Raw genomic sequence first — 23,058 nt, 5'->3', positions numbered from 1 at the left:
ACCACATATGCTTAGTTATTTATTAAATGCAAATTTGTTAGTGTTGCCTGCAGGTCTTCCTATATTTTTATCATGTTCACCAAGCTAAAGTGTTGGGATAATTATATTATCTCTGACAAATGAAATAATTAACTATTTAATATCTACAAATCCAAAAGTATTATTATGTTCCTTAAAGTAAAGATCTATAAAAAAATCTGAAACTTAACGGTTTTCTTATAGTGGCCAAGTTCATGCTCACATCATAATATCCAGTGGGTCATGATACTGGATATTTCCAGTAGGGTTTCCTACTCCTCTTAGCAATGAAAATTAAGAATTACACAGAACATATACACACAAAAAAAAATTCCAGCGCCAGCCAATGTGTATGACATAGCTATACACCTCCATTGTGGGGAGGAAGAATTATTCGTAAGTGAGTGAATCTTGCGTGGAAAAGCAGGCTGCCTAGCAGAATTGAGTGTGGTGCCTTCTTTGCCTCCCATTTGAGCCCATTAATGTCACACTTGCAGAGTTGCCTTTAAGACTGCAACCTGACACAGCTTGGGAGAAGTTTTGGAGCTTGGCAGCCATCCGCAACAGTTCAGCAACCAAATGAAAGAAGGTGTTTTTTTTTTTCCCTTCAGAAGGAGTGGATGGTCCAAATGAAGTATAGTAGCACAGCAAGATAAAAGCATGATGCAAAGAAGGTGGAAGAAGTCTACATGCTGACTATTAATCAAAAACAAAAGAAGAAATCTCAGAGAGCAGACTTAAGACAGGTTTAAGAAGGAAACTTTGATATGTACTAATTTTTAGCACAGAGTCGAGTATATAGGAAATTGTAAGAGCAATAAATAATAGTAATAAAATAATAATAATTGACTTGTAAAAGTGTATAATATAATCACTGAAAAGTAAATGAAGAGTAATAATATATTATAACAGTAATTATCACAGTAATAGCATTAGAGATATCAACACAATATAGGAAGCAGTCATATATCATTTTTATGCTTGTTTTTACAAAATCAAACCTCTCTCCAACCCTTATAGAGAAACCACTTATGCAGAGTCCAGTGATTTTGTGCATTTCTTGAGTCTGGGTCAATCTAATTGGGTGCAGTTTAAAAACAGCAACCATGACATCTTTGCATATGATTGCACGTAACACTTCATGAGAAACTTGACTGAATGGTCACAGATTTTATGCAGCATGAAGCTATATATTACTTATTTTTCTTGCCACTAAACTAAAGCAGTAAAATAGTGTGTATGGGAAGGAAAGAACACCTGTAAATTGCTCATTTGTCAAGTATGTATCTGATACTTTCCAGATACCGTAGATACTTCCCACAGTGACCAAATAAATTTCTAGTGTCAATGTTGCTGAGTTGTGCTGCTATTTATATTTTCAACTGGCAGAATATTCAAAGCTGACAAATGTGGCAGAACAGAAAATTATTAAGTGCTTCTATTTACAGCAAATAGTGACAGTTGGCTTTTGATACTCATAAACCAAAAGACTGGAGTTGTAAATATGCAGGCAAAGTAGTGAAAGCATAACAGCAGATTTCAGGGAACAGTTTTCACATATATATATCCCAGAACAAAAATCAAAGCAATAGGTCTTCAAAGAATAATCCAGCAGAGCCTCAAAGCAAAATGGACACTCTTTTTAATATTCCCAAGTACAGAGAAGATAGGGTGACCATTTTGATATTTTTAGTGAAACAATAATAATAACAGGAAAGCAACAGCGGATATTTAAGAATGCTGTTGCTGCCCTCCATCCATCTTCTATGATAGCATTAGTCTGTCTTCAAGTTCAAGCATTTATAATAATAACCTGTGAATAAATGCTGCAGAAGATGATTAAATAGAATTGATACCACTACCTACAAGGTTAACATGCTTAACCTTGCTATCCCTAAAATGAACTTTGGTGAATGTTCTTAAACTAGTCAAAAGTAATCCAACCTAGGTTAATAGTAGCACCATTAGCCTATTTAATGGGTTGATAAATAGATGTTTCTGCTCTGAGGAATACTCTGAAGATTACTTGAATTGATTGTGTTATTTTCCTTCCCCTTCTGAAAACCTCTTTTGCAGATTTCATGAAAACTAAGAAGGTTAACTTCTATTAATTTCAGAAGAATTTACAATACATTACATTATACTACACCCATACAATATTCTGCAGTCAATGTTTCATCCAAAATCAAGCTTTTTTATTGAAGAGAAAAGTGCAATGTCTTAGAGCTGAATTAATTGTGCTATTGTTTCTAACACCCACAATTCAGACATACTAGGTCTATCTATCTATCAATCATCTATTTATTTATCTAATATGCCACTTCTCTTGCTCTCCAAAGGAACTCTGGATAGCTTAGAACAGGGGTGTCAAACTCAATTTCATTGAGGGCTGCATAAACATTGCGGTTGATCTCGGGGGGACGGGTGTGTGTGGCCAGGGTGGGTGCGGACTACTGGGTGGGCATGGCCAGCTCTACATCGTTCGCGTCAAGGGTGCCTGTGGGGGCCTGGACAGATCAGAGGGTCTCTGGCAGAAGGGGGTGGGACCAGGGCAAGCACCAAGACATGGTCCATTTCTTCATTCCTCACAAAGAGTGACACCTCCCCAGCATGACCCAGGGGGCGGAGCCGACGCAGCAGGGGCTGGTTCCTCGCTGTTTCTAGACAGCCTTGTAGAGGTAAGACTGAATGTGTTTCAGCATAGATGGCCACCACAAAATTGTACATTGGCTCCCGGCTGGCCTGGGCCAGGGCCAAGGCAGTGGGGGCCATTCCCTCACTGTTTCCAGGATGGCTTTGCGGGCCACATGAAACCATTTTGCGGGCTGCATCTGGCCCCCGGGCCTTGTGTTTGACATGTCTGGCTTAGACAGTAATAAAAATAGCAATATAAAACAATTATAAATATAAAAACAATTATAATTACAGAAGATTAAATATATACTAAAAAAAAACATAGGCTAAAATGGAAAGGAAGCGGCACCTTCCCTGACACTACACCAATCACTTCCAGTCTAAATTGCTGACCTTGGGGCCAAATGCCAACCAGCAGAGTGAGGTCTTAAGGCCTCTCAGGCCAGAAGGTTTGGAGCAGACCTCACTTTCAACAATAAGATGTTCCAAAAGGTAGAAAAGGCACTTCTCTTGCACCCATCAACCAAAATTCTAGGTTGATGAGTACTGGTCCATTCTGCTGGAACAGGTGGGGTGGGCCAATTCCAGTGGGGTATGACAGTTGCTCAGATAACCTGGACCCAATCATTTAACTTTCTTTTGACCAAACTCTTGATTCATCTGGCAGAAGACATATGTTTTACAAATAAAGTTCCAGTCTGGCTTTGCACAATCCCATAACGTCTATACTGTACTAAGATAAAATATAGCTTCCTTGTTTTGGGCTTAATATGCTGTATGATTGTAAGCGATTATAATTTGTAAAACATATTTATTGCTTGGATCAACCCACTGTGGCAAATTCAATAAGATATGGCATAGTGTGATATATGAACTGATCTTTATAGATTCTAGATCTAAGGGCTTTCTTAATTGGGTGATGGTTGGTAGGATAAGATGGATCGTTCTTCATCAAAAAAATTGCTTGGTTACAGCATAACACATTTTTCCAAAAGAGTGCGGTGTGAAATAGAGTTAGAGACCCCAAAGAACTTCACAAAAGGATTCGTGCATATTAGGAGTAATTTGGATTACTGTGAATTATTAATTTTCTCAGTACAAATTCAGAAATTACTCTGATTCATAAAATTCATGGTTAATATACTAATGCAAAGGGTATGGAACATGAACAAAATAAACTTGAGCTCACACTACAGGAAGGCAAATATGATTTAAAAGCATACCTGAGACCTATTGGGATGATTCTCATTATATGAATACAGCAAAAAAAAAAAAACATGTTACAAAGAAATAGAAGAAATAGAAAAAATGGTTAAAATGCCTACTTCTGCATAGAAATTCAGGGAATGAATTTGGTGGCACTGTTGAAAGCATGAAATAATAAAATTTTAATATTAATAAAATTAATAAAATTTAATAAAATTTTTAATTTAATAAAATGTTTGTTCATTTTAATAAAATGAACAAAATAATAATAGCAGTATCCTTGTTGGTTACAACTAGCAATTGCTTAAATAAGGAAAAATGTGGATAATCATGTCTAAAAGTAAATTATATTTTTTGAAAAGCATAAATTAGTACTAATCAACAACCTTTGTTGTCCCAATAAGGAGAATTTTACTTATCCCATTCTTTGAATAAATTTCCAAAAAGTTGTCTTGCTGGATGAAGGATCAGGATTCTAGCTAGAATTTAACAGAAATGTAGTCAATCAATAGCTCCTAACCTAAAATGAGCTCTTTTTTCAAGGGTCAGATAAAGGCCTTAGTTTTTTGGGTCAAATCTCCATTCATCACCTTTAAGTAAATCTGGAAAACAGGTGAAGTGCCAGTGAAGAGAAATAGGATAAATGCTGTCCCTACTTTCACCCCAAAAGTCAGGAAAAGACACAACTAGAAAAAGAGGGAAAGAGAGAGCTAGATTAGTCAGTGACTCTAGAGTTCTCTAAAGCTCTAGATCAGGGGTCCCCAACCCCCAGTCCATGGACCAGTACAGCAGTCGGGCTGCACAAACCAGCAAACCCCCATCCACGGGAAGTAGGCAGCAAACAAAACCATGTACCCTCCGGTGTGTGGAAAAACCTCTCTCCACAGAACCGGTCCCTGGTCCCCAAAAGTTTGAGGACCTCTGTTCTACATAATTGATCTGTCAACATCTAGGAAAAAAACAGTACATAAGTTACCACAAGTCTGATAGTCTCAGACCTAGTTTGTATTAACATGGAAGATGGTAATGGGAATCCGCATGAAGTCTATATAGGTTAGACTAAAAAGTGATAAAAACAACATAGGCATGCATGTCAAACTCGCGACATCATGTGACATTGCGTGACGTATCAGGACTTTCCCCCATTGCTGGCAATGGGGTGGGTGAGGTTTTGGTGTGATGCATCCGGCCTGTGGGCCAGTAGTTTGACATACCTGACATAGAGGAAAGCAATGGCAAATCACATCTGTCAAGACAGAGAATAAAAACAAAATTCTATGTAATCACTGAGTTTACTTATTTAACATTATCATTTCATTATAATGATATAACTTATCTTGCTTTTAGCAAAAGATATGACACTCTTACTGTCACTTGGGCTGGATAGCATATTCCACAGCTTGCTTGAAAACTACACTCAATGTTTATCAATGGTACCTCAATCCACAGAATGTCATGGGATGAAAACCAGCTTTGGCCTGGTCACTCAATCAATCCAATTCACTTCACACAGTTCTTATGGGAAAAATAGGAGGAGGAAGTATGTTGGATATGAGTTATTTGTAAAAATAATAGATAGACAGACAGCAAACAAAGTCAGTCCTAGGTCTGATGTCATTCAACATTCTAATGAAAGATTAGCATGAAGTAGAGGGAATTTATCAAATTTGCAGATGACAGAAACTGCACAAGTTTAAGATGAGAACATTGACTTGGTAATAATATAAAAAGGATCTTGGAACTGCAGTCCAAAGTTGCCTATGAATCATCAGCAGGATGTGGCTGCTAAAAACAAATAATTTTTAGCTTGCATCAATATAACTGTAGTTTCCAAATCATTGTATTCTGCAATGCTCACTCCATGTTGTGAGTACTGTATCCAATTCTGGGCACCATATTTTAGGAAAGATTTAGAGAAACTGAAACAATGAGAAGAACAATGAGAATTAACTTGGGGCTAAAATGTAAGTTTTATAAGAAAAGATTATGGAATGGAGTATGAGAATGGTTGGGAATAACAAAGTATGAGAATAAAGATGCTGGCAACATGCTACCATCAGAAACAAAATGACCACAATGCAGCATATTCCCTTAGATCATGACACTTGATTCTAGTCCCTGGCCTGCAAAATAGCTATTACAAAAGGAAAGTTCTAATGTACAATACATTTTTGCAAGCATAGAAGTTCTTATTTGATGGCCAGATTTTTTTATCTTAGTATGTATGCTGTTATTCAACTATTGAAATTTGAGATGTGACAGAAAGGCTGACAAGCTCTATTGGATCAGCTGATGATACTCCCTGATAATTTTTTGTGGGCACAAACAACATTGTCAGGAATATTCTCCAGCATATCAATAGTGATGTATTTGCTTTGGAGAGAAGGTTGAAGTATCTTGTGGACTTTGAAAAAGTCCAGCAAAAATTTAAGTAACTTCCAGCAAAAATTTAAGTAACTTCCAGTTGCAATGTTGGTACAAATACAAGAAGTTTTTCAACAATAGTACAAACTTCAGGGAAGAGTGATACTTCACAGGTATACAATTTTGGAGTGTATGGGGTGTTCAGGGAGGGGTAATACCTCTGGTGTAGGGCATGTCGTGCCTTTTTAGGGCAGCTCATACACCTTTGGTCCCCATCTGACATTCAGCTCTCACCTGTGGCTCCTAGTAGCTGTAACATGCGCAGTGGCCACACCCCGGGCAACAGCTTTGACAGGCTGGCCAAACCAGGTTGAGAGTAGCCATTGTGTCTTCGACACTTGGTGAGCAAGGGACTTGTCTATCCCAAGCATGTGAAGACAGATTCTGGTGGAGTGAGCGGATGAAATCTATTAAAATAGAACCAACGGTCATGAAGGCAGTTTTTGCAAGCAACGTGGTATGCTGAGAGCACGGCAAGACACGAAAGATGCCCTGGTCAACCACTGCACCCAGCCCATCTCCAATTGTCTTGACTTTTGTCCTGCCATTGGAATAAGATGGAATCTGGGAAGAGAGAGTGAGGCTGACTATTCGCACCTCTCCCTCACTTAAATCTAATCCACACGCAAGTCTTGACATCTTGACTTTCCCTAACTCTGATAAATCTCAAAGTCCCATGGCGATAGGCGAGCGAAGAAGCAGCAGGTGTGGAATCACTGGGAGCTGTGGAAGCGGACCTGCACACAGGCGGCTCAGGTCTAATGGTCACTTCTTGCTGATGAAGCAACAGCTGGATTCGGCGTCTATCTGAGCAACTGAGCAGCCCTCTTTAGGATCACACTGGTCACCTCCACAGTATGAGGAAGGGGCTAGAAAATGTGCCCTAAACATTGTTGCTTCTTTCAAACCCTGCCCAGCCTACTGCAGTTGGAGGAAATCCCATCTCATGCGGTCGAAATACAAAATTTAAGACGAAACCACTTATTATTGTTACATGGAATGTACGTAAGCTTCAAGACAATCCATTAGCAGATCGCCCAGAAAGAAGAATAGCTCTGGTAGCCAGAGAGCTTGCAAGATTTAACACTGACATTGTGGCCCTGTGTGAAACTCATCTAGCCAATGAAGGTCAGCTCACAGAAACAGGCGGCTATACATTCTTGGTGTGGACATAGCAGTGACCAACGTTGTGAGTCTGGAGTTGGCTTAGCGGTTAAGAACCATCTTGTTCACCAATTTGCCAGTCTTCCTAAGGGTGTGAATGATTGACTCATGACACTGCATCTCCCATTACTAAGTGGAAAATAAGCCACACTGATCAGCCACACTGATCAGTGCCCACAATGACAAATCCAGATGAAGTAAAGGACAAGTTTTATGAAGATCTTGATGCCTTACTTTCATCTGTGAAGCGCACCAATAGGCTGATCTTACTTGGTGATTTCAACGCGAGAGTGGGGTCCGATCACTCTACCTGGGATGGCGTTATTGGTAAAAATGGAATTGGCACATGTAATAGCAATGGCCTGTTGCTATTGAAGACATGTGCTGCTCATGATCTGGTCATTACTAATACCATCTTTCGCCTACCCACTTGTAAAAAGACGTCCTGGATGCATCCACGCTCCAGACACTGGCATCTCATTTATTATGTCATTGTACAGAGAAAAGACATACAAGATGTAAGAGTAACTAAGGCTATGCCGAGTGCTGACTGCTGGACTGACCATAGACTCATCATTTCCAAGTTAAATATTCACATCAAGTCAAAGAATCGTCCACAGGGAAACAGAGTTGTGATGAAAAAGATCAACGTCAGTACACTGGAAAACTCCGACGTAGTAGCTTCATTAGTAAAAGATCTTGACAATCAATTCCTGGAACTGCAAATGCTGAGAAGGACTGGGAATGTTTCTGGGACATCTTGCACTCTTCTGCACTTAAGGTTCTTGGACCCTCATATAGGAAGCAGCAGGACTGGTTTGATGAAAACGATGAAGAGATTAAGGTCTTGCTTGCCGAAAAACACTATCTCTACCACGCTCATCAGAACGACCCATCGTCAATTGCAAAGAAAAATGCTTTTATAAACACTATCAGGATTGTACGGAGCAAGCTCAGTAAGATGCAGGACTCCTGGCTGAGTGCCAAAGCAGATGAAATCCAGAAGTTTGCTGATAGAAACAATGCCAAACGATTCTATGAAGCCCTTAGATCCCTGTATGGACCTCAGCCCTTAGAAAGCTCTCCTTTACTGGATTCAAGTGGTGCAACTCTTATCACTGAGAAGACCCTGATTTTACAGCACTGGGCCGAGCATTTCCACTCTGTGCTGAACCGCCCATCCACCATCAATAATGAAGCGATTGACAGGATATCCCAGGTAGATATTAACTATAGCCTAGATGCCCTACCATCAGATGCTGAAACCTCACAGGCCATCAGTCAATGTTCCAGTGGTAAGGCGCCAGGATCTGATGCAATCCCAGCGGAGGTCTATAAGGCTGGCGGTGCTGTGCTTGTTGAAAAACTTACCCAGTTGTCTCGATCTTTCTGGAAACAAGGTTCCATTCCTCAGAACTGAAAGACACATTCAGGAAAGAAAATCGACAAGTCTGTGATAATTATAGAGGAATATCACTTCTCTCCATTGCAGGCAAGATCTTTGCACGAGTGTTGCTAAATCGCCTGATTGACCATCTGGAACAGGGTATACTACCTGAGACACAGTGTGGTTTCCACAAAGAGCGTGGCACGGTGGACATGATATTTGCAGCTCGACAGCTCCAGGAGAAATGTCAGGAACAGAATCATGAACTATACACCACCTTCATGGATCTCATCAAGGCTTTTGACACAATTAGTCGTGAAGGATTATGGCGCATTATGACGAAGTTTCGTCGCTCTGACAGGTTTAGTCTGATGGTACGACAGTTCCATGATGGCATGGCAGCTTGTGTTCTGAGTAATGGTGGAGCCTCAGAGGCCTTCCCTGTTACTAATGGCGTTAAGCAAGGCTGCGTGCTGGCACCAACCCTGTTCAGCATGATGTTCTCAGCCATGCTGTCAGACGCCTTTCAGAACAGCTCAGTGGGAGTTAATCTGAGGTACAGAACCGATGGGAAACTGTTCAACCTGCGAAGACTTCAGGCTGTCACCAAAGTAAAGGAGACTGTGCTACGAGATCTCCTCTTTGCTGATGACTGTGCCCTTAATGCAGGATTAACTGACTAGGTTAACCAGATATCAGCTACTACGTCGGAGTTTTCCAGTGTACTGACGTTGATCTTTTTCATCACAACTCTGTTTCCCTGTGGACGATTCTTTGGCTTGATGTGAATATTTAACTTGGAAATGATGAGTCTATGGTCAGTCCAGCAGTCAGCACTCGGCATAGCCTTAGTTACTCTTACATCTTGTATGTCTTTTCTCCGCACAATGACATAATAAATGAGATGCCAGTGTCTGGAGCGTGGATGCATCCAGGACGTCTTTTTACAAGTGGGTAGGCGAAAGTCTACAATTTGTGAAGTATAGTAATAGTAAAGAATATAGCAATTGGGGTAGCAAGATGGATCCTTGAGAAAGTAATTGTTTTAGCTTGTATTCAGTTTATTTTCCCCCCTCCAAGTAACATATTTTAAAAAATCTGATTCTTTACCATGTTAACATTTGTTTAGCAAGTGTTTTAGAGAGATTCAGAATTGACAGAAAAATTTATCTTCCACTTTTTTTTTAAATTTTACGAAGGGCAGAGTCTAGAATGTTTTCAGTGCTAGTAATGTCAGTCTATTTGGATGGCTTGAAAAAGGGACTATACAGCATTATGGATTATCAAAAGCTACAGATAGTACAAAGGGCCAAAGGTTTGAGAACTTCAATACTATATTTCATATGGAGACCAATACACTCTCTTTCTGCTGATGGAATAATATTGGTCTATGGAACCAGTGGAATAACTTAACTTAAATGCTTTAATGCTAACCATTCCTTATATAATAATTGCTAAACAGCACTTATTTCCTTCAAAAAACTTATTATGTAGACAAATGAATTGGAGTGCAATCTAGTACATGAGTACACAATGTAACATCTGCCAAATGTTGCTGAATTTCACTTTCCACCAGATCTTGTATGGCTAAAAGCAAAGTTATGAGGGGGAATGATATTTAGTACAAGTAGTACTCAACTTATGACCATGATTGAGACTAGAATTTCTGTTGCTAAAGAAGGTGATCGTTAAGTGAGTCATGCCCAATGTTATGACTTTTGCTATGGTTGTTAAGCGATTCTATTTCGGCCATTGACTCTGTTTATCAGAAGTCTCACAGAAAGTCACATATGATGATCATATGATCCTCAGATGTTGCAACTATTATAAATATATACAGTTGCCAAGAACCCAAATTTTGATCATTTCACTTGGGATGCTGCAACCATTGTTAAGTGTGAGAACTCGATGTAAATCAACATTTTTCAGTACCGTTGTAACTTTGAATGATTGGTAAACAAATGGTTGTAAGTAAAGGATCACCGGTAACTTATGTCTAACCAACATCTAACACTGTGCACTCATTAGACATTGGACTTGCTAACTGGCTATTTTCCCTTTTATAAGAATGAGTTCTTTTTTTCTTTTGTATATGAATTCAAGCAACTTTTCTCCCAATTCTGTCAGCTATTTCCCAAATAGCAAAATCATCTAAGCATGAGTCTGCTGGATGCACACTACACTTCAAATATAGTTAGATCAGCCTAGTAGCCATACATGTATAGTAGTGGCCAAAATTGTGGAAACCTTTTGGGAAAAGTATACAGTAGAAAAGCCACCTTTGGTTAAGTTTCCACCAATTTTTCTTCTAATTTCTTTATAACTGTAGCCTTGTTCACTTAATAATATTATTTTACATTGCTTTCTGGGCAACCAGTCAACTCTTTGAACCATTACTTTAATTTTATTATGTTTTACAAGCTCACTAAATGAAAGAACACAAAAAACCCAACCAACTTGATAGCGATCACATAACACACTGACAAATGTTCTCCTCTTAGCTTCAATACATGACATCAATAACTGAATCCTATTGTGATCTGATTGGCTCATTGCCAAAACAAGATGACACCGGATTGGCTCTCTAAACACTCATGCTCATTGGCTACAATCAGATGAAGGAAAGCTACCTGATATCAACCTAAGCAAGTTGTGCTTTTTTTTCTGGTTATTTGGCTATAATGTTTCATAGAATACAGTACAGATAATTGAACAACCTTTCTTGATTAAATTATCTTTCCACTGATATATAATTTTATGGTACTACTCCAAAAAAAGTGGTGTTATTAGCCATCAAACCTCAAAAATACACTTTTCCCAAAAGGTTTCCACAATTTTGGCCACTGCTGTATACACAAGATCCTGTGCAGTATTAAGAAACAAATTCTGTAGCTTTATATTTTTGTAATTTCTGTACCAAACAGTACAATGTACACAATTTTCATAAATGACTGTTTTCTATGACATGTTACACCACTGGGTAAATAAATATAAATGCAGATAGGAAATGCTTAGCTTCCATACATTACAAAAACATGTAAATTCTACATAGCTTAGTTCTAAAGGGACTGCCTTTCTATGCTAGAAGACCATTGTGCCAGAATGATAAGCTGAAAAGCAAAATGTGAATGTCAAGCGGACATATTTTGTTGATTGAGAGCACATAGAGAAAAGCAACTGTATTGCTCTCTTGCCTCTTGCCTAGTAACTGTGCAACTCAAAGGTAGATTATCCTGATTTAATCTACAGTGTTATGGATTGATAATCATTTTTTCCAAATAGAAATAAGGAAATTTGTTCATAAAGTTATTACTTTTCTCACTTTTTTTCTTCACTTATTTTACTATTGAAGCCCCATTTCTAATTTAAGGTCATTATTTTAAATGTTTGCTTTTTTGGATTGTGTGGTTGAAACAACTCAAAATACCATGCAATCATTTTTTTCAAAAGTTATTATGACCACAAAAAGTTAGCAGATAATAAAATATTTCTTTATTCATTACTCTGGCATATGTTTTATGGTGTAGTTTTTTTAAATAATAAGACATACTTTACAGGCAACTGTGTGCAAATACATACAATTCTATTTATTTTAAAGACAATTGCATGCATTTATCTAGCTAGTTTTGATCTGGTTAGAAATGGCTTAATGGAAATAAAAGGGACTGTGAATAGAAAGATTAAGGACATTGTTTAAAGCAGGGCTGTGGGCTGTGGCCCACTACTGGGTCGCAGCCACTTGGCCACCGGGCTGCGTGAAGGGATGGCCACTGCACACACACCCCCTACACTCACGCTAACAGTGAGCATCCCGCCGGCGCTAGCATCACCCATCCCCGAGCATCCCACTGGCGCTAGCGTCACCCCACCCGCTCCGGGGCAGTACATGAAACCACGCCCCCTCTGATCCATAGAAAAAATGCTCTCCATGGAACCGGTCCCTGGTATTCAAAAGGTTGGGGACCTCTGGTTTAAAGTATCTATTACAATCTGAGCATTCTGTGAACTTCAATTCCCAATATTCTTTAAAATGATCCTATTGGTTAGGAATTGAGGTCCAGACACTGGAGGGTATCTAGGCTGAGAAAGGCTGATTCAAGGATTCCACATTACCATATTAGGTGTGCATGTTCTAATTAGTAGTATAAGGGCATGGCAAAGTGAGTTAATGATAAATCCTTCTCGACTCAAAGTTAATTGAGTTAGTTTGCCATATTCTAATTAGCAAAAGAAAAATAATTTTGAATGCATAACTGCAAAAATAACTTTTTACATGGATTACTTTGTTAGTTTCACAATCTAAGAACAGTAATGAAATATGCATTTTTTAAATCAAAAAGCAGAATTCTGCTTTCTTCAAAATTATACATAGAGTCAGTTAGTTTTTTGTGAACCAGAAAAAAATTAATTTTCTTGTAACATTTTAAAATTTTTCTACATTTTAGCTTATTTTCAATGCTTACTTTTTATTTGTACTGAAGTCTATAGAATTTCTTTTTTTATTAGACATACACATACATACGCACATCCCAGGACAGGCATGTTTTATGGCCCACTGAAAATGCCACTGGATTTTTCACCCATGGATTAGTTGAAAATTTACATGATTTTCATTACAATGATAAAGTGGTCAAGATAATATATTGGCTCAAGAGACATGAACTGCATAGTTCATCCAAGTAGCAGCCAGTTATGAATATTTTTAATAAATATGGAATGATGATATTCTGTCACATAAAATAGCTAGTCAGTGGTAAACCTGCAATACATTCTCATCTATAACATTCCAATTCTCAGAATTAAATAATCATGTCTATGAATACATGCACACATTTTTGTTTAATATCTACATTTTGCACAAGTTTTCTATTCATTTAGATTATCATAGACTTTTATCTATACTATCAATCTAAATACATGCTTACTTGTAATTCCAATTTGTATTTTTATTTTACAGCTATATTTTATAATGTGAAAACACTTTGCCCATTAATATCTAAATTTTGTCTGGTTTCCAAGACAATGGAATCAAGCTATTTTATTTTTTGTAGGTGAAACAAAATAAAGTGATATTCAGGAAAATGTGGCAATATAAATAAATAAATAGCTGCATAAACTGGAAATTCATTGGTTGTTAAACATTAAACTATTGCAGTACATATAAATGGCAAGAGTAAATATGCCCTTGCCTTGCTTAATTTTTAATTACCACATGGATATATCCATTCTTGGGAGCTTTATCTTTTACCCTTATTTCCTTCTGCAGGTTTTTTTTTTCAACTTTCTAATCTATCCTACAGTTCTGTACTACTATTACTGCTATAGAAAACTAATGACAATGCACCATGCTCTGCACCCAAAGAGTGGTATGGATCGATTGTACTTGCCTAGATCTCAGGTAATAGACTCTTACAGGTGAAACAAACTACGGAAGAGGAAAAACATGACTTAAATGACTACATAAAAAAAGCAAAAAAGCCTTTGCTGAAGAGGTGAACAAGGGAAACCTCTGAAAATGAGATTGAAAGCAGAATATTGAAAGGAAACAGTTGAGCATCAAGTTTCTAACTGGAAAAAGAAGCCTAGGCACAGTCAATACTTGAAGGACATTGAAGGAAAGATAGATACAAAGCTAATATGGATATAGTTGAGATCAAGGGTGCTGAGGAAAGAACCTGAAGGTTTTGTTTTGGCTGCCCAAGAGCAAGCAGACCAATTCCATGAAAGCAAAAATTCAACATATCAGTAACAACAGCAAATGTCACTTATGCAATGAAAAAGATGTAACAGTGGATTCCCTTATCACTGGCTGCAGCAAAATCTTACAGAGTGATTATCAAGTTGCCAAAATCATACATTGGAAGCTTTGCGAGAAGTTTGCATTCGAATGCAGCAAAAATTACTGGGAACACCAAATTGACAATCAGCAAGTCAAGGTCCTGTGGGACTTTCAGATTGAAACAGACAGACATCTGTCCCACAACTTGCCTAACATCACTATTGTGGAAAAGAAAAAAGTCTGATTCATTGATATTGCAATACTAGGTGATGCACAAATTGAAGAGAAAGAGCTAGAAAAAAATAACAAAATACTGTGATTTGCAAATTGAAGTTGAGTGATTATGGAGGAAGAAATCGATGGTTGTGGAGACAAACTCTGCAGCAAGTGGAAGATCAAATAGATTCCTGACAAACCTAGCAAACAACTTTGTCTCCCAAAAAGTAGAGAAGGGAACTAGGGGATTAGCCATTTTAGATCTAATTCTCACTAACAGAGATGAAATGATAGAAGGTGTTGAAGCCAAGGAGCCTTCAACATTATGGAAGCACAAGCAATTGAACATAGTCAAATTAGAGTCTTGGACTTCAAGAGAGCTAATTTCAATAAACTTAGAAAGGGCTTGGGAAGGATTCCATGGATGAGAATCCTCCAGGGGAAAACAATGCAAGAAGCTTGGGAAATTTGAAAAGCAAGATAATAGAAGCCCAGTCTAGCTCAATACCAACATAGAGGAAAAATAACAGCTCTCAAAAGAAACCCAGCATGGCTGCATAAAGAACTCTCTGACAAATTGAAAGATAAAAAGGACAAATATAGAAAGTGGAAACAGGAGCACATAACTAAATCAGAATATCAACAAATAGCCCGAGCCTGCAAAGATGAAGTGAGGAAAGCCAAGGCTCAAAATGAACTAAGGCTTGCGACCAAAGTCAAAATTAACAACAAAAAAAGCTTTTCAACATGTAAAAAACAAGAAAAAAGTTAAGGAAATGATTGGTACATTAGTGAGAGAAAGTGGCAAGAAGGTGACTAGCAATAGGGAGAAAGCAAAACTATTTAACTCGTTTTTTGCATCTTTCTTTACACTAAGGGAAAAAACAGACCAACCTATCAAAAATAGTGCCATAAAAAACAGTATAGAAACACAAGTTAAGATAGGCAAGAAAATAAGTAAGCACCTGTCCAGCCTAGACAAGTTCAAATTGCCAGGACCAGATGGATTACACCCACGGTTCTCAAGGAACTGGTAGATGTGATCTCAGAACCACTGAACTATATTTTTCAAAGATCTTGGACCACTGGGGAACTACCAGAGGACTGGGAAAGAACTGATGTAGTTCCCATCTTCAAAAAAGGAAAAAAAATGGATCCAGGCAACTACAGACCTATCAGCCTGACCTCAATACTTGGGAAGATTCTGGAAAAGATAATCAAACAATGAATCAGTGAACACCTAGAGGCAAACAAAGTCATTACTAAAAGCCAACATGGGCTTGTCAAAAACAGATCATGCCAGACAAACCTTATTGCATTCTTTGACCAAGTGACAAAATTAGTGGATCAGAGGAATGCTGTGGATATAGTTTACTTGGACTTCAGTAAGGCATTTGATAAAGTAGATCACAACCTACTACTCGATAAGATAGAAAAATGTGGGGTAGACAGAATCACCACCAGATGGATTCGTAGCTGCTGACCGGCCGTACTCAGCATGTGGTCTTCAATGGAACTTCATCTACATGGAAGGAAGTGTGTAGTGGGGTGCCCCAGGGCTCTGTTCTAGGCCCAGTGCTCTTCAACATCTTCATCAATGATTTGGACGAGGGGATAGATGGGGAACTCATCAAATTTGCGGATGCACAAGACCAAGCCTTAATAAGTGCTGCCTATGCAAAGAAGCTGAAGAAAAGTAGACCACCTGGTAAGCTGCTGCAAGAAGATCGCACAAACTGACCACAAGCAGCAGCATGACAAAGTAGCAACAATGATGCATTGGAAGAGCTGCAAGAAATATCATTTGCCTCCAAGCAAGAACTTGCGGGACCATAAAATAGGGAAAATCATAGAAAATGAAAAAGTTAAGTTGCTCTGGGACTTTAGAATTCAAACAGACAAGCACCTGCCACATAACACATCGGACTTAACAACTGTTGTTGATAAGAAAGACAAAAAAGTCTGGATAGTGGACATGGCAGTGCCTGGAAACAGCAGAATAGAAGAGAAAGAATTGAAGAAGATAACAAAATACAAAGACCTACAAATAGAAATAGAACGACTGTGGCTGTGGCAAAGGCAAGCAAGGGTAGTACCAATAATAATAGATGCCTTGGGTGCAATCCCAAAATAACTGGAGCACCACTTGAACACCATTGGCATTGACATATTCGCCATCAATCAATTGCAAAAGGCAGCTTTACTAGGAACAGCTTCCATCCTGCAACGATATCTGTAACATCATCACACAACCAGACCTGCCTATCCCAGGTCCTTGGTAAGGACTCGATACGTAGACAAAAATGCCAATTCCAGTCTGAACATCTGGTTGACTGTGCCATGATTAATAATAACAATAATAATATCTGCAGGACAGTAAAGAAGAGGTACCAAAGCCAGTATACTAGGAAGACTTACTGAGTACTTGAGAGACCAAACTGCCTACAAGAATGACCAGATGAATAATAGTGAAAAGACATGGCAAAGCAAAGTATCACATAAACATGACGTATCGCAACTTTTTTTCCATTGTTGACAATGGGGTGGGCGCAGTTTTGCCATGATGCATTGGGCCTGTGGGCTGGCAATTTGACACCAAGATAGACAATACATAAAAAGCAGACAAATAACATAACAAGAACTGGCAGTGACAAAGAGCAGAAAAAATTGAAGGAAGAGAAATACAAGAATTTTCATGGGTCCCTGGAAACATGGGAAATGAGTTCCCAAGACTTTTGACTCCATCAAGGGAGCCTGGACATAGTGGGAAATTCTATTTTCCAAGCACCAATGCATTGTGAATATCTAGACTTTGAAAACCAGACCAGTTTTTTTTATTGTCGTGACAACTCACAGAGCAGTCATTACTACCAAGAGACCTGGAAAAAAAAGGGGAGAGCTTGAGGTAAGAACTTCCTGGTGCTCTGGAGAGAACTGCTGGTCTGAAAGATAAGGTACCCATGAGAAATCATTTTAAGCAAGGGCCAGACATAGAATATTGGGTGCCTCTGCAAAGAAGTTGAAGAAACACTGAGCCACCCAGTGGTGGGATTCAAATATGTGAACAACTGGTTCTCTGTATGGATGCTGCTTCTGGAAGTACATTCTGGCCCTGGGCAACAAAAAAATTAGCTACTGGTTCTGCTGAAGCAGTCCGAATTTCCTGAATCCCACCACTGGAGCCACCTAGTTAGCTGCTGAAAGAAGATTGCACAGATTGACTACAAGCAACATCATAATAAAGTGACAACAATAATGCATTGGTATATCAGCAAGAAATATCATTTGCCTACAAGTACAATGTGGGATTATAAAACATACAAAGTAATAGAAAATGAACAACTAAATTACTATGGGACTTAAGAATTTAAATAGACAGGCACCTGCCAAATAGCAATCCAGACTTAGTAATTATCAATAAAAAAGACAAAAAAATCTGGATAGTAGGTGGCAATACCTGGAGACAGCATAATAAAAGAAAAAGAATTGGAGAAAATCATAAAATACAAAGATTTGCAAATAGAAATGACTGTGGCAAAAAACAAAACAAAAGATAGTACCAATAATAGTGATAGCTCCCTTAGGTGCAACCCCAAAACAACTGGAATACCACTTGAATACCATTGGCATTGGCAAAATCACCTATGGTCAATTATATAAGGCAGTTTTCTTGGAACATCCTGCTTCTATAATTTTAACAGCATCAAACAATTACATCTGCCTATACCCGGTCCTTGGGAATGACTCAAAGGTGAATAAAAATGCCAAATTCATTCTAAACATCTGGTTGGCTATATAACCGACCATAATAATTCTCTATAGTCTATCATTCAAGTACTTACCAGGTCTGAGCTTACTTAGATTTCAAGCACAGACAAGGTTGATCAGGTTACAATTGCTCTGGAGACCTGTCAAAATCTTACAATGTTAATTTAAATAGGTACTATAACATCTCTTACCAATGGTTGTAGATCATTTATCAGATTCCCACCATTTTTGAAAAATGTAGGAATAGTGCATAAAATAATTTAAAAATTAATAAAAAATTAAATTAAAAAAATTAATTTATTGTACAATCTCATGTCACAGTCATTCGTATGATTCAATATACATTCAAATATGCAAACATAAAACTTCTCTCTTCATACAAAATAATGCTATGTGAAAACACAATGTGAAACTAAAACTCCACTGTATATTTTCTGTGTGCAAGGGCTGGTAAGAATGAGTGAAAGCATTTGTATGGATCTGATCTGTAAAATTGAAATGTCAATAAAGAATTTTCATGCATCCCTGGAAACATGGGAAATGAGTTCCCAAGACTTTTGACTCAATCAAGGGAGCCTGGACATAGTGGGAAATTCTATTTTCCAAGCACCAATGCATTGTGAATATCTAGACTTTGAAAACTAGACCAGTTTTTTTTATTGTCGTGACAACTCACAGAGCAGTCATTACTATCAAGAGACCTGGAAAAAAAGGGGAGAGCTTGAGGTAAGAACTTCCTGGTGCTCTGGAGAGAACTGCTGGACTGAAAGATAAGGTACCCATGAGAAATCATTTTAAGCAAGGGCCAGACATAGAATATTGGGTTCAGCTCCAAATGGGTTTAAGATCACAGAATAACCCCTGGTTATTTAGTTTTGCAATTTAGTTTTAAGCTAATGGATAAACAGTCCCAATGATTCTACACAAACTTACTGATCTCACTCAGTGAAATTTTATAAGTGCTCTTAAACCAACAATGTGTTAGTGATAGAGCTATAAATGTTCAACACTTTATCCTAAACTATAATACCACATTCATACCTCTATTTATATTGAGAATACTTTTATTCTCTACATTAAGCAATGCAATTCAAATAGTGAAAAGGAGACAGATTGTGTCTATCTTAACAAGTGGTAACATCTGACAGACATTCTTTAGGGTTCAGAAACTAAGCAGTGTTAGGCCTGGATGGTATTTTATAGGGAATCATTAGACTGTAGTCCATATTGGAAAATTGGAAAACATCCCAGTAGTAGACTTTGTGCTATTGCCAAAAATTTGCATGGTTGTATCGATAAAATCACTAAGTCAAATTCAACTTGAAAGATTCCTGCTACGTGTATTCCAAACAAGACTTTTAAGATTCATAGAATTTTATAGGGGACAAAATCATGCTAAGACTCCTGTATAAAAATGGGAGATCCACGCAAGCAGAATTCTTCTCATATATTTCATATTAAATAATTAGATTAGCAACATATTCTGTTAAGAGACGGACAATTTGTGACCTTCTACTTGTTTTCAAAACAATTCTGTTACAGATCTTTTCTAAGCCCTATCATTCCCTTTTCTGCAATATATGACAAAGAGATCAGAAAAATGAGCGAAAAGAAGGTTTCAGATAGAGAGGACTCACTTTTAGTTCTGGCATTTGTTTTAGCCTAGTCTATAGTGTGATCTCTGACCATAAACCTTTATGAAATATAGAAATGTCTGTTTTTCTGGGTAAACATGGTATAGTTATCAATACTGAATGACAGTCAACTTATGCTGTATTTTGGAGACTTGGCTTGTACACAGGAACAATTGGTCCAGGTATATAAACATAATAAAAAATAAAGTTGCCAATGGCAACAATCACTGCAATATATGACTGACTAAAATACAGTCCTAAATGATTCTTCACAGGCCACTTTGTTTCACTATTAAGATGCTACTTGTTTTTCTTGATTTATCAGATAATAAATTTTTGATGACTAGGGAAGTCCAATAAAATTCCTCCACTGCTGACGCCATGATTAATAAGTCTGAGGAATTGAAACTGTCAGTAATTCATATGTTAAAGTTGAAATTACTGCCAAATATGTATTAGAGTTTCCATAATAGGCAGAGTAAAAAGTGAGCTCATTTGACAATATTATTTTGCACCCATTTATTTCAACCAGTTTTACCATCAAGCTCATAATGGTGAAATCTGATATACCTTTTTCCACTTTAAGCAAACATTCAGCTAGGATTACGAGGAAATGCTGTAATGCAAATAATATTCAGAAGTTAGTTAGAAATATAGGAAGGGGTATTTTAAACAATGTAGTTCTCTGGAAAGAACTGCATCACAACAAACATTTGCTGAAAATAAAATATAGTACTGTTTATACTTGCAACCCAATAGGTTACATCACGAAATCTGCTTACTCAGGATCACTTCTGGAAAGTGTCCAATAAACCATGCTTGAAAGTCAGTAGAAATATGCACCAAAAAGATTTTCCCTATTGTGAAGATCTTTCTGATTGTACCTAAAGCTTGTATTAATGTCTGATAAATCCGATAAGCCAATGGGAAAAATCCAGGAGGAGAGAGATAGCGAGATAGAGACAGATAGACATTTTTGACACTCTGAATATTAAATAGAATGCTACGAACACATGTTTTCACCCAAAAATAAATAGGAAATGAAACACCTTTCCCATGCATCCAGTTCACATAGAAGTAGAGAGACCATTGGATTATAATACAGTATGAACTATGTCCAAATATATGAAGGTACTGAAGTATGAAAAATTAAAGCTACCTAAGATACCTTCATTGTCAAAATATATTGCAGTAATTTAGCTTGCTGAAGGAAGGAACTTAATTCCTTTATGTTTAGTTGCCTGAAAGGAAGAAACCTATGATCATCCAAATCAGATAGGATGTCAGCCCCAGATAGTTTGGACAATGGATCACATATAACTGATACTATAAAAGTAACAAACCTACAGTTGCAGCAAAAAATTTTCCCATCAGCAGTGAACTGCTTAAGATGTACAGGTAGCTTTTAAGATAGATGCCTTTAAATAGAGCATGATTCTCACTGACTCCATAGACATGTCTTTCTCAGTGATGTTTTCCAATTTTTTAGCCTAGTCCAGACATGTCAAACATGAGAGGGCCCAGATTTGGCCTCTGGGGCTGTCCCAGATATCAAGAGACCAGCCCACGCTGCCCCAGCCCTGGCCCATCCCAACCAGGCTGGGCGCCCTCCCGATGCATGCATAGGAAACGGTGAGCACTCAGGGGTTGGTGATGCACAGCAGTAGCTCATTGGCCTCAGCCTGCCCCACCCCTCCCAGCCTAACCCCGTCACTCCTGGCCACGTCCCGCTTTGCTGGGCCTCTCCTTGTCCGGCTCTACTTGCTGCATCCTTCCTCGCTTGGGCCATGGTATTCTGTAAGCCTAGTGCCCCAGAGCACGCCCGGCCTGTGGGATGAAAGGTGCAGAGATGGGAGCACGCAGTGTCCGGCTCCCAGTCACCCTCCACCATGTGGTAGGGCTGGAGAGGGGAATGTAGCACTCATGCAGAGCCGCAGCCTAGAACTGCTGGCAACCAACGTGTGAATCTCTATGGTGGCTGGAGAGAAAGGGTGAGAAGGAAGAGAAAGCAGGAAGGTGTGTGTGTGTGTGTGTGTGAGAGAGAGAGAGAGAGAGAGAGAGAGAGAGAGACAGACAGACAGACAGACAGACAGAAGGGGAAGAGGAGGAGGAAGCTGAGGTGTTACAAAAAAGGCGAACTTCCCCCTTTCTCCCCCCCTTTTCTTTTTTTTTAACCTCCTCCCACTCCATTCAGGTGCAGCTGGAGGAAAAGGGCAAGAAGGGGGGAAAGGCAGGGAGTTTTTGTTTGTGAGTGTTTGTGTATGTGGTGAGAGAGAGATTGAGCCAGCAGGGAAGCAAAAGTGTGGGAAATGAGGAGCATTGCAGAGTAAGCAAACTTACAAAAAAGGGGCCCTCTTTTTCTGTCTCTCTCTCTCACACACACATACACATGCTGCGTCAAGGGGGTGGTGTGCATGCAGGCTAGAGAGCTTTGTGGTCTATTCTTGCTGTCTCCCCTCCCAAAATCCAAGCAATAATAGAACTCTTTGGATTGAATGGGAAAAGGAATTGGCATGAGTTGAAATTAAAAGGCCGAGTCAATGCCCCCCCCCCCCAATTATTTTGTTGGAGATGTGGAAAGTGTTTCTTGCTTCTACTTCCTCTTATCTGCTCTTTTATAATTTAATCCAGCCTTACCCAAACCTTTGGGTGTCATGGACCACAGTTCCCATCATCCTGTGGCTATGCTGGCTAGAAATGCAATGCCTTATTTTCTCTGCAGTATGCGCCTAGGAGGCAGTAGGTCTGAGGGATTTAGATGTATTTAAACATTTGTTTCTTCTGCCTAATTTATTAAATCAACATCTAATTCGAAATTAATGTTTCTG

The 23,058-nt window shown here is 38.5% G+C and overlaps 1 protein-coding gene across 6 annotated transcripts in view; it reads right to left on the bottom strand.

Moving 5' to 3' along the window:
- The window catches only part of RSU1 (Ras suppressor protein 1), a 114,865-nt gene that overhangs the window by 22,507 nt on the left and 69,300 nt on the right, over positions 1-23,058 (bottom strand). Inside the window, exons 9-11 of one of the 6 annotated variants that reach the window (XR_005555219.1) lie at positions 5,073-5,104; positions 4,714-4,807; positions 4,449-4,544 (exon numbers count right to left, since the gene is read on the bottom strand). The exons of 3 other annotated variants lie outside the window; for them this stretch is intronic. Coding sequence is in view for 1 of the 3 variants with exons in the window: in XM_039331741.1 (XP_039187675.1) it covers position 5,104 (1 nt within the window). In the remaining 2 variants the exon portion in view is untranslated. Of the gene's footprint in view, positions 1-4,448; positions 4,808-5,072; positions 5,105-23,058 lie in introns of all 6 variants that reach the window. 2 more of the 6 variants (XR_005555218.1, XM_039331741.1) reach the window with 2 other exon arrangements.

The sequence above is a fragment of the Crotalus tigris genome, unplaced genomic scaffold (genome assembly GCF_016545835.1).
Source record: "Crotalus tigris isolate CLP2741 ecotype Arizona unplaced genomic scaffold, ASM1654583v1 scf7180000024437.13266115, whole genome shotgun sequence".
Taxonomy (NCBI): Eukaryota; Metazoa; Chordata; class Lepidosauria; order Squamata; family Viperidae; genus Crotalus; species Crotalus tigris.
This window is presented reverse-complemented; position numbering and strand designations above follow the sequence as displayed.